This window comes from Typopeltis vanoorti, chromosome 8 (genome assembly GCF_054136105.1).
Source record: "Typopeltis vanoorti isolate ZY-2024b chromosome 8, IOZ_Tvanoo_1.0, whole genome shotgun sequence".
NCBI classification, from domain to species: Eukaryota; Metazoa; Arthropoda; class Arachnida; order Uropygi; family Thelyphonidae; genus Typopeltis; species Typopeltis vanoorti.
In genome coordinates, this window is record NC_143556.1 from 32,622,138 (window position 1) to 32,641,542 (window position 19,405).

At 35.2% G+C, this 19,405-nt stretch overlaps 1 protein-coding gene across 5 annotated transcripts in view; it reads right to left on the reverse strand.

The window, feature by feature from the left end:
* LOC150103910 (uncharacterized) overlaps window positions 1–19,405 on the reverse strand; it is a 589,709-nt gene that overhangs the window by 212,699 nt on the left and 357,605 nt on the right. For all 5 annotated transcript variants that reach the window (XM_090397176.1, XM_090397175.1, XM_090397178.1 and 2 more), the window contains exon 14: window positions 3,239–3,323. In XM_090397176.1, the coding sequence (XP_090253302.1) occupies window positions 3,239–3,323 (85 nt within the window). The remainder of the gene's footprint in view (window positions 1–3,238; window positions 3,324–19,405) is intronic.

A 19,405-nucleotide genomic window follows, 5' to 3' on the forward strand; every position in this document is an offset into this window, starting at 1 on the left:
TGTATACAATAACCAAGAGAAAAAAACTTTAAAAACAAGTAAAGATCGAGAGGTTATTAGCCCTCTTCATAAGGCTATGATTCGGCCACATTTTGACCCTACTTGCACAGATTTGGTTACCTGAGTTTCTTGAGGATCAGGAAGTGGAAGAGAGGATTCATAGAAGCTACCAAACTGGTGACAGTTCTGTAGAATGGGGATAGATTGAAGGTGTGTGTATGTGCAGATTGCAAAGTTCAGTTCATGGCTGGAAAAGAGAGAACATTACAAAAACTAATAAGTTACTAAATGGGTTCAATAAGATTGACACAAAAGATATTTTTGAATACATGAAAGAGAACTAAGGATCCCATAATGCAAAGCACATCTCCTTGCAGACATGTATAATGCTATGCATTAAGGGGAGAGTCACTACCCAGACCGGTTTCGAGCTTTACTGAGGTCTCAATAAGGCATCACATCTTATTTTAATAATAAGGTGTGACACCTTTTGGCAACTCGTATATGGAAATATGACTTCTGCATTACTTCCACCTTAGTATCACCACCTCTGGGTCTAGCTCCCACTGATGAGACCTCAATAAAGGTCGAAACTGGTCTGGGTAGTGACCATCCCCTTAATGCATAGCATTATACATGTCCACAAGGATATGTGCTTTGCATTATGGGATACTAAGGCAAGTGATGTGAAGTCATACTACTTTTGCCACGAGTTGCCCCAGTCCTAAAATTACTTCAGGTGCAAACTTTGTTTGCTTACACTTGGATAAAGGATTAAACCAAATATATAATTTGTATCACTGACAGTCATAACACAAGTAATGGTAATTGATGTTTCATCCACTTCCTAATACGATTGAACCACATCAAAAGTCAGAGAATTCAAATGCTTACAATTTTTGATTTATTTAATTATTTTTGCACTGTGTCCATCTTGAAGATACTAACATTAATAGATGAATGTGAATGACCCATCCCACCCCAGAATTCTTCATTGTGGCTGTAATAACAGTTGAACAGACTAAATCACAGCTCATACATATTAGATCTTCCTTCCTGAGTTTCCATTCTTCTCATATAGTTGATGCTCACTATAGCAAACTTGATGACATTGTACATCAACATAACATTGTAACCTATAGGACATTAGTTGGACCTTATCAGTTATTTGTTGTAGTGATGTGTGCTATAGTGAGTCAGCTGTAACTTTCAATTTTTCTTCTCAAATTAAAGGCTCACATGCAAACTTATCCCATGTTAACTAGCTTTCACTTTAGTCAACTTTAAGTGTTTTTTTTTTTTTTTTTTTTTTTTTTTTAAGTTTAGAAATTTCACAGAATTATTTAATAGTGCTTCACCAAAATAACGGCTGAATGGTGTACTCACAATTCAAAATCGCTAATGGTGGAATATGAACCTGCAGGCAATATTCCTTAATTGTTCGATTCAAACAAAATTTTCTATTTTTATTTTCATAGAAAATGTTTCATTTTGTTTTTTAGATTTTTATTATTATTTAATTTTTTTTTCCTTTACAACCAAACCAGCATTATTTTGTTATTTCAACAAAAATTAAACTCAAGTGAGCAGGCAATTCAAGGTTCAGGAAGCACATTTAGATCTAAGGTTTTTTTTGGTTTTTTAAAAATGAAAAGAATTGCAGGATTGTCTATTTTTATTAAGAAATCTTACTTCAGAAATATTGCACTGTTTTATTTCTATTACTGCAAACTTTTCTTGGGTAAGGGTCTCAAAATATTCAAGTGAATGCCACTTTTACTAAAATTTTAGCAAAAGATTGCCAACTTCTGTGCTAGATAAACAAATAGTACCTTGGCAGCTATGTTCATTGCAAGATGAAATGCTCATTGGTTACAATGACCATCTCAAATGAAAGAGATGAACTTTCAGATTTTTCTGTTAGTAAACGCAACTTTTCATAAAAGCTCTCAACACAACTCTCTTCCCTTCTGCAAATCAAAGCACTACAAACAGTACTATTACTGGGCAATACACTTATTCTGCTCAGGACTAGTAAAGCAAATATTTCAAGAGAAAAACCTTCACATGTATAATAGATAATGTTATTATGCATCTGAACATACACAGTACAGCAAAAATTAATGAGGCTGAATATATATAGTAGGTGCTTGCCATAGTGAATCCTTATGGACGAGAAAAATCTTACTGACCCCTAACTCCAATCTCACAAAAGAAAGGTTCAGGAAGGAGAACAAAGAAATCACAAGAAACAATACAAAAGAAAACTGTGGGGAAAAGAACAAAGGAAATTGCAAGAAATAAAAGAAATCAGAAAACATCAGTGGTTGGTGAACATCGTAACTGGTTACATAGAGGAGGGAGACTTTTATGATGAACATTAGCCAGACTGAAGGGAAGGGAAAAGTGACTGACATAGCTGCTGTAACTGTAAGCTTTCCAACTGGGCAGAGACCAAATGATGCAAATTTGGCATATATTGATACTTATTCCCTTAGAACTGCAGAAATAAAGAACCTCCTTCTTGGAGTGAAATATAGGCAAAACTCAACTTACAAATATAATATGTTCCTTGAAGTGTATTTGCAAGTTGAATGTACAAAAGCTGAATTTATTTATTTTTTTCATAAGATATATTATGAAACTTATTAATATATCAATGAACTTTGGGCAACAAAATATTTATGAGTGCAGGGTTCGGTGTTCGTTAAATGAACTGAGGTCACAATTTATTAGCCTGTTTGATATTTCATAAGTAAAAATTGTCCATATCATGAAAGCTTTTAAGTAGAAGTTCATCTGTATTTTATTCCTATGGGAAAAATATTTCTAAATTTCTGATTTAAGTTTTTGATTAAATTTTTGATTTTAATGACAGTCTACACATGACATTAATGTAAGCTTTTGTATTATTTCAAAATTTAAATGTTAATTTTGAATTTTCATTTTAATAATTTCGTACTCTTCAAGTTGTTCTTATGTTTCCTATTATTGTGCATTTACACTTTTTCACACTGTTATTTTGTGTGCTTTATGTATGGTTTCTGCCAATCCTTTGTGTTCCTCTTGTCAATGTATCATTTTCCTGCCAGTTCTTTTGTTCTGTTAATTGTAATTTCTTTTGACAATGTACAATTTCCCTTGTCCACTGATTGTGATATCATTTGCTATGTTCAGTTTCCATTTTAAAAAAAAATCATCAAAAGAGACAGAATAAACATTTAAAAGCAGAACTTACCAAGTATCCATAACATCACTGATAATTCCAGTAGTTTTGTGTTCTGAGGGATGACGATGGGTATCATCAAATACACTACTCCACTCTAAAAGAATGAATGTTTTAAGAATATTACTAACACTCTGATACAAACAAATTTAAAATCAGAAAGTAAACTTAATTTTCCCTACTGTACAAACATCGTATGTGATAACTAATTCAAATGCACCAAACTTTCAAGCAAGATCAAGTTCAATATATTCATATGTGTTTAATCATTCATTTGCCATTCTCTTGCCAGTAAGAAACCATGGCATCATGAATAATGTTTTAACTCTTAAAATAAAAATTCATTTGAAGATAGCCAACTAAATTCCTCAATGATATTACTTTGCAGTGATGTGTCCAAAAGTTCAACTTGCTCAGCTAATCTAATATAGCTTTGCTTGCTAGCTGAGTAGAGTGCATTTCAACTCTCCAAACAGTTGGATGTGCATTTGAATCTAACTGAGAACACAGATGTTTGTGAATATTTTTAGGTGGAAGATGGATTTAATCACAGAATGTGAGACGACTACCACCACCACCCTTTCTTAAAATAGAAATTCATTTGAAGATAGCCACCTAAATTCCTCAATGACATTACTTTATACTGATTGTGGCATGTTGTCATAACATGTTGTGACTATTTTTATTTTTTCAGCATTAAGGTACTTCCTTCCCAAAGTCCAATCCAAGAATCCTCATTATGGGAGGGAGACAAGAAAGAAATATGGAAATGCCTGCAAGGGCAAAGTAGGTGGGAACTTTTAGGTCCTGTGATGCTACAGTAGCCACGGAGACCTTATAGGAACTCTGAAAATCTGCTAACTTAAGCAATGGTGAAATCCTAATACAGTAGCTCTTATCAACACTGGCTTGAGGCTGAAAACATAAGATGACTTATTTACTCATTTATGACTTAGAAAGATTCATTTCCAGAAACTTATAGGCATGATCAGAATGATTTTAATGGCTGTAATACTGCGAGATGGAAGAGATTAGAGACTCACCATCTTATTTTTCTACTGCACATTATGGACAGCAGACTGAAGAGTTTTAGCCATGCAGAAGAACTTGGATCCCCTATGATGGACTCTGTTGTATATAACTACAGGGAAGAAGGTGCCAAAAATGGGAATCATAAGAAATATAAGCAATAACATAGCTTATGAAGTTGATGCCCCAAAGCCATTAGGATGTCACTGCGATCAAGTTCATCTGAATACTACAAACAGCTACTTGGAATGTTAGTATATACCAAACTGGTAAATTTGGTAACTTAATGAAAGAGATGCTAAATATGAATATAGACATAATGGGATTTAGTAAGACAAGATAGACAGGATTTATTTATTTGTTTGTTTTATCAGAAAGTGAAGAACACTTCCTGATAAAATAAATAAAGTTCATATCCTGGTTGTTATGGAAGACTTAAATGCAAGTGTTGGATAACAGGAAGAGGTGTGTCCTCAGTAATTAGTAACTTTGAACTTGGCGATATGAATGACATACAGTGGTGCAAGGCTAATTGAGTTTTGTAAACAAAATGATCTGATAATAGCAAATAACTTCTTTCAACAACCAAAAAGACGACTATATACCAGGCCGGCCACACTGGTAAAATCAGAAACCAGATTAATTCTATAATGACAGGAAAAGATTTCTAAATCGAATTGTGCAAACAAAAATATACCTAAGTGCAGATACAAGCTCAGAGTACATTCTGGTTGTTAAGAGTGCAAATACAAAACCTTGTCTGGAATTCAATTATCTAAAGAATGACCCAGTTAAAAATAAGTATGCTATCAAAATAAAATTGTTTTAAACGCATTAGAGAGTTTCATGGAGACTGTTACAGATGCTGCCTATGACTGTATTCCCAAGAAGACTCAAAATAGAAAAATAGCATGAATGAAAGTATGTTAAATTTATACATGAATTTTGCTTGTGTATAAATTTATATACAAGCAAAAAATAATCCAGAATATAAACCTTTAAACAATATAATAAGGAAAGCATATAGACAGGCCAAACAAATATAGCTTATGATGGTGTGCTTAAACATTGTGATAATCACCATGAAGGAATTGAAGTAGAACCATGTAACTTACATATTATTCTATGCATTCCCCATGAAGCATTATATACTTGATACAATGCTGCTGCATTATTTGCAATCCTCTGAGAAAAAGTATTTTCCTTGTTGCACAAACCAGTCCTCAGCTGCAGATATGACTTCATCATGTTCGCTTTTACATATTTTTCTAAAGAGATTGCACTTAAAGAAATGTCAAATTTTGTCTGTAATGATCTCATATTTGTAATAAATCAACCATCAGCCTTTGTTAAAATAATGTGGCACATGATGTTATCATGTAACACTTGATGTGGACTGTTAACTCATGTCCATATACAGCAATTTCAAAAGACATGCAAAGTACAACTTTATCATGGTCAAATGTCAATATGACCATATATAAAAGTTTCGACAGACGCACACATGCATATAATGGAAGTCTAGGCCTATGTAAGGCAAGACATTGAGGACTTGATCTTAGGGTTCTCAACCTTCTGTTAACTGGGTCCATCGGCACGTGAGGTCTGCTGACGGGAACTGAAAGAGAAGTGTCATGGGTCTTGGGTCAGCTGTCATGTGAAGTACTGTGTCGATCGTCGGAAAGAGCTGCACATTGCCAGCATGTGAAGTACAGTATCGATCATCGGAAAGAAGTGCACATTGCCACCAGGTTAAGGGTCCAAAATGGCAGAGAATAATCAATGGCTCGGACAAAGAATAAATTTGGTGGGAAATCAAGAACAAGCAAGCAGAAGGAAAGGACAAAAAGGAGAATTTCATGTGAAGAAAAAGAATCATGTAAAAGGCAGTGCTGTACTAGAATTGTAATTACTTATGTGATAATTCTGAATAAGAATGTACAACAAGTGTGACTGTTTAATGGGTACAATAAGATAATGTATATTGATATTGAATTAAGCTCATTCAAGATATGCTTTATTGTCAATTTGTGTATATTTGACTAGCAGGATATTATAGATTGTGATTCAACTTTAAGGGAAGAAACACAGAACTGAGTCTGAATCAAGAAGAATTGAAATTGACAGATTTGGAATGGGATGGAATTGTGTGTGTGTGTGTGTGTTTAATGTGGATTGGACTGTAAATATTCCTTTTTGATTTAATTAAATGGTTTGTGAACAACACATTGGACTGATTCTGTCAATGCACTATCCTGAAAATTTCAAACTTGCATAAGATAAAGTTCAGGTGATCAATAAACAGGCCACGACTAATTAACAGTAAAGATCAACATTTTAGTTTAAAATCTTATAATCTTACACTCAATACATAGACAAACTGGCATAGTCATAAAACAAATAAATTTGTTAGACTATAGAGTATGAGAAACAAGATCTAATAGAAATAAATAAATGGTATCAGTCGACCATTTATGACAGCTCACAAAGTTTTAAGTAAGGAAAAACAAAGACAAAGCAGGGTTGAGAAATATGTAACTGAATTTATAACAACTTCATCACCTGTGGCAAATTTTGTTCAAGTGTTTCTTTAAATTTGGGAATAGGAAATAGTCAGATGGGGATAGGTCTGGCAGACATTGAAAGGCCAAGTTATGTATTGTCTGTTGGATTTCATGAACACTGTGAGCAGGTGCATTGTCCTACAAAAGCAACACACCTCTGCTCAGTTTCCTGTGGCATTTTTCTTTCAGCACCCACTTCAATTCCTTCGGAGCTGTTGAATAAACTGCTGCTGTAACAGCTCCATTTTTTTTTTTTAGGTACTTGGTAAGGATTACTTCATCTTTACCCCAAAATACAATGGCAAGAACCTTCCCTGCTGAATTTTGGGTTTAGAACTTCATTAGGCGTGGAGAATCTTTGTGTCTCCACTCCACTGACTGTTGTTTGATCCCTGGGTCATAGCAATGAAGCCATGTTTCATTGCTCTGACCCAGTCACAATACAAGCCAAAAAATTTGCACCTGATTTCTCAAAATAACCCAAAATCTCTTGAGATGACAGCATATGTTCTCTCTCTTTTGGTCAGCATTCTAACATTTGAGAACCCACTTTGCTGAGAGCATGTCCAGGTGCTGGTGGATAATGACCCCCAACTTGTTCCATGGATACTCCCAGAGTCTTTGCAATGTTTTTGGCTGGTATTCATATATCAGCAAAGATCATGGCATGCACTGCATTGATGTTTTCAGGTGTGATCACTGCAGAAAGTTTTCCTGACCTGGTGACAACTATTTTCTCAGGTTGCCCAGAGTTTTAAACTTGGCCACACACCTGGCAACTTTTGAATATGCTTGGGCACAGTCCCCTAAAGTCTCATACAAAATTTGATGACTCTCAGTAACAGCCTTTTCTTGCAGCATGAAAAACTTGATGACCTGCACCTCTGTGTCATCAAATTTCTTCAAAACCTCTGATGCATCTTCTTATATATATTAAAAGAAAAAGAACAAATTATTACAATTTGATGAAACATGAGGATTAAAGGGTTTAAAGATATGTTCTTTCCTGTGGTTATATCAGAAGCTTTAATATAATTTTTGTTCAAGGTGTTTATTAATTCTGTACGAAGCGTTTTATACAGGAATGAATAAGTTATCAAATGTTATGTCAGAACACAGCTGTTTGGGAGTTTGTTTGGAATAAGATTGTTCTTTTTTTTTGTAGTAAACTTTCACACAGAAAGAAGAATAAAGAAAGTGAAAATAACTGGTATTTCTTCTTCTTCTTCTCAGTAGGATAAAGATGTTTTTAATTTGCTTAATCTTAAAGTTCACTTAACTCAGATTAACTTAAACATTAAATCTTAAAGATGTACATTTTGAGATTAAGCAAATTAGAGTAGCTTGAAGGTTATCTTTTTTTTTTGAAACACCTAGCATAATTTGAACCTAGTTAAAATTTTATTCTTTTTTCTCTTTTAAAGTATGGATTTTAGAATTAATAAACTGTTTTAATTTTGGTATTTAGAAGTTTGTGTGTTTTTAAATATTGAACATATTGGAATATTTTTAAGAACTAAAGAGAATTTTCTTTCAGCAACATATACACCTAGGATCAAACTTGTATGCTTAGATTTCATTGTAGAAATTTAATACCACTTGCTGCTGACAGAACAACATTGGAAACCTACATATTTTCACTTTATAATAAACAGTTGAGAATTCATGGGGATATGACAAGGATATGTACTTTAGTTTTGTATAACTGGAAAAGGCATAAGTGGCCAGGGAACTGCTTCTCAAAACAATACAGTTATATAGGATAAATAGAACATTATTCAGGTCAGTACACAGTCTATATTTAAGTTATAAGTCAACAGTTAGGGAGTGCTTAAGGGCCAAAGCTATATAACTGAGAGGAGACCTCCACATAGCATTTAAAGGAATGCAGAGAACCGACCAGAGCTTCTGACCTAATGTCCAATCCTCACCCTCTCGTGGTGAACTCTGTTAGGTATCTACCTGGATACTGAACGAACAAGGACGGGCTGCCAATTTGGGATTTAGCCACCCAAATTGTATTCTTATTGGCTTAAATCAAAATATAAAATGATGGTACAACATGACAGAATCTCATGCCGGCTAGGGTGTCACCCAGATAAACAAGGCCCCGTATTTTTGCCAGGGAACCAGGGCGAACAGCAAAAAGTCAGCTACAAATCTTAAAACACACACCAACTCAACATCACCAGAGTTCAAGATTGGTACTATCAACATAAGAAGCCTGAATGGCAAAGAAATGGAGACTGCTGAGGAATTAGATAAGTATCAGATCGACATAATAGGGTGACTGAAACAAAAAAGACCAAAACTGGTGAGATCTTTCTGAGCAATAAATACAAAATGTTATATTCAGGCAATGACAATCAAGAAAAAGAAGGAGTAGCCATAGTATTCAACACTAAATATGAGGCTAATCTTCTTGAATGGCAAGCAATATCAAGTAGAGTGATGTGGGCAAATATCAGAATGGGTAACTGGATAATGAGACTTATTTGTGCCTATGGCCCCACAGAAAGTTCTACTAAGGTAGAAGTGGAGGAATTTTTTGAGGCTTTAGAGAAAGCAACTGACACAGTAAAAAAGGAAAAGTTGGTCCTTGTTGGGGATCTAAATAGCAGAGTAGGAAATGACTGTCAGATATACAAAAATATATTGGGAAAATTTAGAGAAAAGAGCAAAGCTAATAACAACAGCAAATTCCTGTTGGATTTCTGCTCAGGACACGGACTGGTTATTACTAACATAATGTTCAACATAAAAATGTGCACAAATTGACATGGAAAGAAGAGGCAAGGAATAAGAAAAGTATCATTGACTATGTTATTGTTGATAGTGATGCTTTCTCCCTGGTGCAGGACACCAGACTGTACAGAGAATTTGAAACTGGAAGTGATCACCATTTAGTCTTGAGCAGGATAAAATTGAATTTCATATTGAAAAAAAGAAAATGTAAGAAAGCTTTAAAGCTTATAAAAGTTGAGCAGCTCTCAGATGTGAACTGTACACTAAAATGCACAAAAACATGATTAAAGAAAAAATTAAAGAGTTTGAGAACAGGAACCAAACCTTGGAGATTCAGTGGCAAGTTCTGAAGAAAACACTGATTAATTCAGCCAGAGATTTATGTGGTGAGGTTGTGTGCAAGGATAGAAAAATCAGAACTCCATGGTGGATACAGGAAGTTAAACATACAGTGAAGGAAAAGAAGAAAGCATATCAAAAGAAGTTCTTGGCTAATAAGTTAGTTTGTGCTTTTAGATAGTACAAATGTAGAAAGCTAAACACTGTGAAAAACTAGCTAAAAAAAAGTCATAGGAGGACTTTGGTAAGAACATAGAAAATAAATATCAACAAAGTGGCAAGATATTGGCAAAATGGCGGTAGATGGCATTGATGGAGATGATTCGTAGTAGAGGGTTCAGTGTAGTGGTTGAGACAGTTGTAGGTGTCCTCCTGCGATGAATCTTCAGACTCCTTGGAGGTACCATGAATAATAATAATAATAATAATAATAATAATAATAATGTTCTGGAGGCTGTTGAAGAAACTCAGAAATGGAGGAAAGAGTGCTGTAAAAGGAATTAGAGATGGTAAAAGTGACATGAAAAAAATTGGAGAAAAAGATATCCTTGATGTATGGAGTAATTACTTCGAAAAACTGCAAAATGAAACAAGCAGCGATGACAGCACAGTGGTAAAAAACACTGACCAGGCATGCAGTCAGGAATACATATCCATACTTGAAGTAGAAAAAGTCATCAAAAGCCTGAAATGCAGAAAGGCAGCAGGAGTAGATGATATTCGACCAGAAATGCTCAAGTATGGTGGTATAAAAGTCTTAGAGTGGCTGCACTACATAGTTCAGAAGGCCTGAACAGAGGGACGAATTCCAGATGATTGGAGTAGAGCTCTCATACTACCCATATATAAAAAGGGAAATAAAACTGAATGTGGGAACTACAGAGGTACTTCATTACTTAGTGTTTCTGTTAAGATATATGCAAGTATACTTGAGAAACGGTTGAGAAGGATTGTAGAAAAGAAGCTTGGTGAAGAACAAGCTGGATTCAGGCCAAATAGAGGCTGTCAGGATCAGATTTTCACTTTACGACAGATAGTTGAGAAATCATGGGAATATAACAAAGATCTGTATTTAAGTTTTGTCGATCTGGAAAAGGCATATGACAAGGAGCCAAGAGAAAATCTATTCAATAAGCTATGCAGCATTATACCAAGCAATACATAGTCTTTTATTTGCATTGTAAGTCAGCAGTTAGAATTGAAGGAAGTACAGGAAGGTGGATTAATGTTAAATCTGGCAAGTCAGACAAAGATGTACGTTATCCTCTCTGTTATTCATTATCTATATGGATCACATTATGAAGGAAAGTGGTATTAAATCTGATATCAAAATTGGAGATATTGATCTCAGCTCTTTGTTTTATGCAGATGATGTTATACTTTCAAATAAATCTGCTACAAGTCTGCAAGATTTTCTGACTAAATTGAATATAACTGTTGTAATAGATATATTATGAAGGTCACATTAAAGAGACAAAAACAGTGAAAATAGTCAGAAACATTGAAAATAGCAACTCATTATGAATGGAGAACCTATAGAACAAGTAAAACATTTCAGCTACTTAGGCATGATTTTTAGTGAAGATGTTAAATTAAATATGGAAATAGACAACAGAATCAACAAAGATGATATGGTAGGAAGTCAACTGGATAAATTTATATGGAATAAGAGTGAAATTAGCCAAAACACTAAATTAGCTGTCTAAAAGACAGTATTCAAGCCAATTTTAACTTATGCATCTGAGAGCTGGGTCAGAAGTAAAACACTTGACCAAAGACTAGAGACCACAGATATGAGAGTCCTGAGAAAGATTAAGGGCACATGAACAGATGGCATCAATGGCAATATCATATTAAAAAATGAGGATATTAGGAAAGAACTTGACATTGTCAGCATCCAGGAATGTGTTAGCAGAGCTAATCTCAGGTGGTCACTTAAACAGAATTGGAGAGGAAAGATTAACAAAACAAGTATTCTCTGCCAGGTTGGCAGGAAGAAGACCCAGAGGAACACCAAGATATAATAAATTTAGTTTAATCCTTTATCCAAGTGTGAGCAAACAAAGTTTGCACCTGAAATATCTTCAGGACTGAGGCAACTCGTGGTAAAGGTGGACCATGCTCTCATCACTCCTTGTCTCAGTATTTCCTATAATGCAAAGCACATCTCCTTGCAGACATGTATAATGCTATCATTAAGGGAAGGGCCACAACCCAGACCGGTTTCGACCTTTATTGAGGCCTCATCAGTGGGAGTCGGACCCAGAAGTGGTGATACTAAGGCAGAAGCAATGGAGAAGTCATTGCCAAAAGGTGTACCACCTTATTATTAAATTACTCTGGATTTAGAGAAAGATGGAAGTTTTTTTTCCCCACTCGGTATCCACTTTTTTCCACCAAGATATAGGTGAATTGATACAGTAAAAAAGTGCCTTAGAAGACAGAAATATAAAATCTGATAATATTGGAGTCTTGACACGTAACAGACTGATTTGGAGGAAAATAATAGATAAGAAGTTAGTAATGATGTAAATTTTTCATGTAGTACTATCATATCCTGTACACCCCTTGAGGGTATATACCAGGAATTTGATGATGATGATGTCAGTAGTTAGAATTGAAGGAAATACATGAAGATGGTTTAATGTAAAATCAGGGGTAAGACATGGGATGCACATTATCTACATTCTTATTCGTCATCAATATGGATTACATGAAAGAAAGAGTACTGACCCTGATATTACAATTGGGGATATCAAACTTAGCTCTTTGCTTTATGCAGATTTTATTATACTCCTAAACACAATGCAAGTTTTCAGGTTTCCTAAATGCAAGCTTTCAGGGTTCTCTAACCAAATTGAATATCTGCTGTAAAAAATGTGGTATGAAAATCAGCAATATAAAGACTTAAACTATGAAAATAGGCAGGAATATAAAAACTTCCACTGCATTCCATATGAAAAGCCTGTAGAACAAGTAAAATATTTCAGCTATTTAGGCAGAGTGTTTAGTGAAGATGGCAAGTTAAATCTAGAAATAGACAACAGAATAAGCAAATCAGGAATGGCTGCAGAGCCAAATGAATAAATTTATATGGAATAAAATTGAAATTAGTCACTATACTAAACTATCGGTATACAGACAGTGTTCAAACCAGTTTTTAATTATGGATCTGAGTTGGGTTAGAAATAAAACACTTAACCAGGGATTAGAGACCATGGATATAAAAGTTCTTAGAAAAATGAGAGGCTTGAACAGATGGCATGATGCAGAATCATATTAAAAATGAAGACATTAGGAAGGAACTTGATCATTTGCATTTAAGGATGTGTGAGAAGGGCTAATCTAAGGTAGTTCCAGAGGAAGATCAAGGTCTAGTTGGACTGATTTAGTCAGAAGTGCCTTAGAAGAATGAAATGTTAGATACAACAGTATTGGAGGGCTGACAAGTAGCTGCTGTTGAATATAAGTCATGAACTGATCTGTTAATTTACACTGATTATTTGGTAAATATAAAGTAGGTGTGATGCTATACACCTCCAAATCAAAAGATTAGAATAATCAAGGAAATGTGTTGAATGATTTGCAATTCTAATTTATTGCATAGAAAATAATTAGTACCAAATATGAATTAGCATCACCTAAATCTATGTACTTTATAGATTATATAACCAGGAAGACAACTATGAAACAGCTGAAGTACCACAGATTCTACCAGAAGAAGTTATGTGAAGCATTCAAAGTTTGCAAAATGGGAAAGCTGCAGGTGAGGATGGAGTTATAGCTGAACTTCTAAAAACAGGTAGAGAAATAATCTATAAACTCTTAGCAAAACTATTTACTTGGGGCTCCCATAGGCTACCGAGCGCGTCCCCTAGGTGGTGGTGGTGGAGGAAAACACTGACTACCATCTGTTGGATATCTGAACAAAGAGCCATGGACTAGTGGTTTTGGGACTGGTGATCCATTGTGAAAATATTGCCATTCACCAATCCACACTGGACCAGCATGGGGAATTTATGGCCTAACCTACCAAGATGAATCAGACAGAAATAAAATGGCCCTCATTCCCCAGAGGCCAGATTTTTACTACCTATGGCAGCAGACAGTTACATATGAAGGCAGAGGGTGCTAAAAATCCCCGAGTAACCAGATCATGCTGCCACTGGAAACTAGACCTTGGAACATTAAACTGTAGGACTCTGAGCAGTGAAGCACGGCTAACTGAATTAAAGCTAAAGCGACTAAAATGGGACATTCTTGGACTGTGTTAAGTTAGACGTAATGGTGAAGAAATTCTTGAATTAAAAAATGGAGACATACTATACTATAGAGGCCAAAATAAGGAAAGAATCAGTGGAGTTGGATTCTTGATCAACAAAAAACTGAAGAACAAATAATAGAATTTGACAGTATATCCAATTGAATAGCAAGTACTGCTGTTCAAATCTCAAAAAGATACACTCTTAAGATCATCCAAGTCTATGCACCAACAATAAGTCATACTGACGATGAAATTGAAGCTTTCTACCATGATGTATCCCGACTCCACAATAAAGGAAAACATCATTTCAGAAAATTAATGGGAAACTAATGCCGGAATTGGTATACAACATTCAGATGAAATGGGAAATCTTGAATATGGCATGAGAGACGACAGAGGAGTTAGGTTAATAGAATTTGCAGAAAAAGAAAACCTGTATATCATGAATTCCTTTTTCAAGAAAAAACACAGAGAAAGTGGACATGGAAAAGTCCAAATGGAAAAACTAGTGAAAGTGACTTTATCTTCAGTAAGAAACATATCTTTCAGGACTGCTCTGTTATAAAACAACTTAAACATTGGAAGTGACCATCATATGGTACACAGTAAAATCCAAATACTGCCAAAAAGAAAGAAAGAAAGAAGAAAATGTTTCAAAGATCAAAGCAAAACATAGATGTACACAAACTCAACATTAAAAAAGATATATTCCAACACAAACTAAACAATAGATTTAAACATCTTATTATAGATGACAATGCTGATCTCAGAAAGTAATGACACTATTATCCAAAACCTTCTACAATGCTCACTTGAAATAGCTGGTACCACAGAACAGAAACAAAACAAAATTTCTGAAGAAACAAAGAGAAATGAAACAATCGATTAACCTACAGAATAAAATTGAATACATTGATTTGTGCAAAACGATCAGAAAATGAATCACAGAAGAAATAAGAAAATTCAACTGTAAAATCATACAACAAACAGTAGAAAACAAACCTGTTGAAGACAAACAAGAAAAACTGTTGAAAACAACCGCAGTCTCAAAAAAGCCAAACAGCAATAAACGGATGGTTGTAGTCAAATTACAAGATGGGACCATCACCAGAGATAGATATGCTATAGCAAAAAGAGTTGAAGAATTTTACTCAATATTATATCAGGATGATGAATTAAATGAAAAAGAAGACAACTACGAAACAGCTGAAGTACCACAGATCCTACCAGAAGTTATGTGGAGCATCCAAAGCTTGCAAAATGGAAAAGCTGCAGGCAAGGATGGAGTTATAGCTGAACTTCTAAAAATAGGTGGAGAAATAATCTACAAACTCTAAGCAAAACTATTTACTTTATGCCTGAAGAAAAATGATGTACCAAGAACATGGAAGAAGGCTACCCTGATTCTGATACATAAAAAAGGTGAGGTTGAAGACTTGACAAACTACCGACCTGTCAGTTTACTATCAGTGGTTTACAAAAGTCTTAGCTCATAGGCTTTGTGCAATTCTAGACCTAGCACAACCAAAAGAACAGGCAGGGTTATCAGGACCATTAAATCAACATACACCAATGCCATAGAAGCAATTCATTTCAATGGAAACATCTCTACCGTGGAAATACAGAGAAGTATAAGACAGGGTGACACAATATCTCCAAAATTATTCACAGTGTGCCTAGAAGAAATATTCAAACTTCTTGATTGGGAAGGGAAAGGTCTGAAGATAAATGGAAAATATCTAAGCCATTTACGCTTTGCAGATGACATAGTTATCTTTACTTCAACTGCGCATGAATTACAGACTCGTATCCATGAATTCCAAATTACTAGCAAAACAACTGGCCATGTACAAAACCCAAGTTATGTTCAATAGCTATGTCCAACCAGAAATAATAATGAGGAAATTAACAAGTAGATCATTACATATACTTAGGAAAACAGATATCAATGGAACAAAATATCATGGATGAAATTAAAATGCGTGTGATGCTTGAGTGGAAAGCATTTGGAAAATTACATTCAATATTCAAAAGCCAACTACCATTATGACTGAAGAGGAAAAGTTTTTAATCAATGTATTCATCCTATACTGACATATGCTTGTGAAACCTGGACACTGAATGCAAAGGAAATTCAAAAACTAAGAACAGCACAATTTAGTATGGAAAGAAGTATTCTTGGTATCACAAAATGAATATATGAATAAGAAATCAAACCAAAGTCTCCGACATCATAGGAAGAATGAAACATATGAAGTGGCAATGGGCTGGGCATATTGTTTGAAGACAAGATCAAAGATGGACAAAAGAAGTACTGGATAGGATTCCTCACCTCAAGAGGAAAAATGACCACGACACCGACCTAAATCATGGTGGATTGATGATAATATCAGATTTGCAGAGGAGTGACATAGGAAAGGAGAGCCATGTACAGACAGTTTTGGAGTAATCTCGGAAAGGCCTTCATCCAGTAGTGAATCGACAATGGCTGATAATGATGATAACAATGTAAACACATGAAAATGTAAAATTTCAAATGTTATTTGAAAACATTCACAAAATTAGAATAATTTTTAACATAGTTCAAAATATTAGAATATTCTGATTAGTTTTGAGGAGAGCACAGAAATAGCGTATATTTCAGTAGCTGCAGAACAGACGTGTGTGTGTGAGGAATCGCTTGCCCATGGATTTCAGTTAATCATTTGCTAAACATTGATCGAATGAGTGACATATCAGAAGCTAAGAGATTTCATATAGCATCTCTACACAAAGAAGGCCAAACTCAACAGTTTATAGCTAAGGAATTAAAATGCTCTCGAGCAAGTGTGTGTAGTATATTGAGACAGTATTCTAATAACCACTTTTCAAAATAATCGCTGCAATAGCAGTTGGAAGGTAATAACATCATCAAGAAATGAGAGGGGATTGAAGAATACAGTGAAGAAAAACTGCTTCAGAAGTGTAAGGTATTTTCACATGAGATGGAAAGAACTAGATGTAGATCATCTAGTTCTTTCTAAATGTGTCTAAATCTACGATGTCGATATGACTTCACAAAGTGGGTTTTAAATCTCGTGTACCTAAGATGAAGCCACTTATAACTTCCAAGCAAAAAGCAGCTACAGTGCAATGTTCCGGGATCAAGAGGACTGGAAAAGGATACGTTTTAGCAATGAAAGTATCAATTATATATTCGGTTTAATCCTTTATCCAAGTGCAAGCAAACAAAGTTTGGTCCTGAAGTATTTTCAGGACTGGGGCAACTCGTGGTAAAGGTGGTATAAGTTCTCATCACTTGCCTTAGTATCTCCCATAATGCAAAGCACATCTCGTTGCAGACATGTATAATGCTATGCATTAAGGGAAGGGCCACTACCCAGACCGGTTTCGACCTTTATTGAGGTCTCATCAGTGGGAGCTAAACCCAGAGGTGGTGATACTAAGGTGGAAGTAATGGAGAAGTCATATTTACCTATACCAATTGCCAAAAGGTGTCACACCTCATTATTAAAATTTCTCTGGATTAGAGATAAGTTGATGGAAGTTTTTTCACTTGGCTATGCTACCAATTATATATTTGCTTTAATCCTTTATCTGAGTGTAAGCAAACAAAGTTTGCGCCTGAAGTATTTTCAGGACTGGGGTAACTTGTGGAAAAAGGTGGTATAAGTTCTCATCAATTGCCTTAGTATCTCCCATAATGCAAAGCACATCTCCTAACATCTAAGATAACGTTATCTTCAGTTTTCGTGTCACTTTTATAATCTTTGATTGTTTTCCTACTACTATTCTCCATTTCAATAGCCTCCAGAACATTTTGTCACCTTCCTGATATTCATTTGCTACATTCTTACCGAAGTATTCTCCATGACTTTTGTTTAACTATTTTCTACAAAAATATAGCTTAGTTCTTCTTACATACTTTATATTCTTTTAGGGCATTTGCTGACATTTTTGCTAGGAACTCATGGTATGCTTCCTTTTTGTCTAGGACTGATATTTTAACATCTTGTGTCTAACATGATGTTCTTATTTTTCCATACTTACAATGTCATCAGATACCTCTCTAGCTGAATCAATTAATGTCATCTTCAAGGCTAGTCAATGGGACTCCAGGGATTGGTTCTTGTTTTTGAACTGCTAAATTTTTTCTTCAATAATGTTTGTATAGTTGAATCTACAGTTTACATGTAAAAGTAGCTCAACTTTAAGCACCATCGCAAACTTGCTGCCCTCATCCATTCTACCAAAGATCAGCTCCCTCCTCTCTCTCTCACTCAGTGCCTGAAGTTTATAAAGTTTTAAAGTTATAAAGTGCCTGGGTTTAAAAATGCAATATTCATTTTTATCCTGCTTAAAACTAAGTGATGATTATTTTCAATTTCAAATCCTCTGGACACTTGTATGCTACACCAGAATGAAGATATCACTATCCACATAATGACAGAGTCAATCAGGCTTTTCGTATTTCTTGTGTCTCAAGTCATACATCTGCAATCATGACTATGGTCAGTCAGGCCTGGCAGACCATGTTTTAGTTGCAACCCACAGGATCTGTTGGGAAAAAACCACACACCACAGTAAATTCAAAAAAAGAGAGACTATTTTTAGAATCTGCAGCATCTCTCAGAAATCAATCAAATCTAAATAAATACAGTTGCATTAAACTTCTGAAAATTTGGGAAACATTAATCATCAGAGATCCAAGGGTCGGCATTAAGTCCGTTCCTGTTTAATATTGTGATGGAGGTGGTAATGGAGGAAGTGAGAGAAGACGTGCCTTGGACTATGTTGTATGTAGATGACATCGTGCTGTGTGTAGAATCAAGAGAAGAAGTGGCAGCCAAACTGGACAGTTGGAGGAAAGTATTGGAAGAGAGAGAGGTATGAGACTGAGCAGAACTAAGACTGAGTATATGTGATGCAAAGTGGATGGCAGCCAGGAGACAGATCTGGAGCTGGAAGGAAATGTCATCAGCAAGGTCAGTGACGTTAGATATTTAGGTTCAACAATGAAAGAGGATGGTGAGGAGAAGGAAGTGGGATGCAGGATACAAGCAGGATGGTGGAACTGGAGAGAGATGGCTGGAGTGTTATGTGATAAGAGGGTGCCGATCAAACTAAAAGGCAAAATCTACAGGACAGTAGTGAGACCAGCTATGACGTATGCTTTGGAAACTGTGGCCCTGAGGAAAAATAACATCAGCAGGATGGAGGTAGCGGCGATGAGAATGC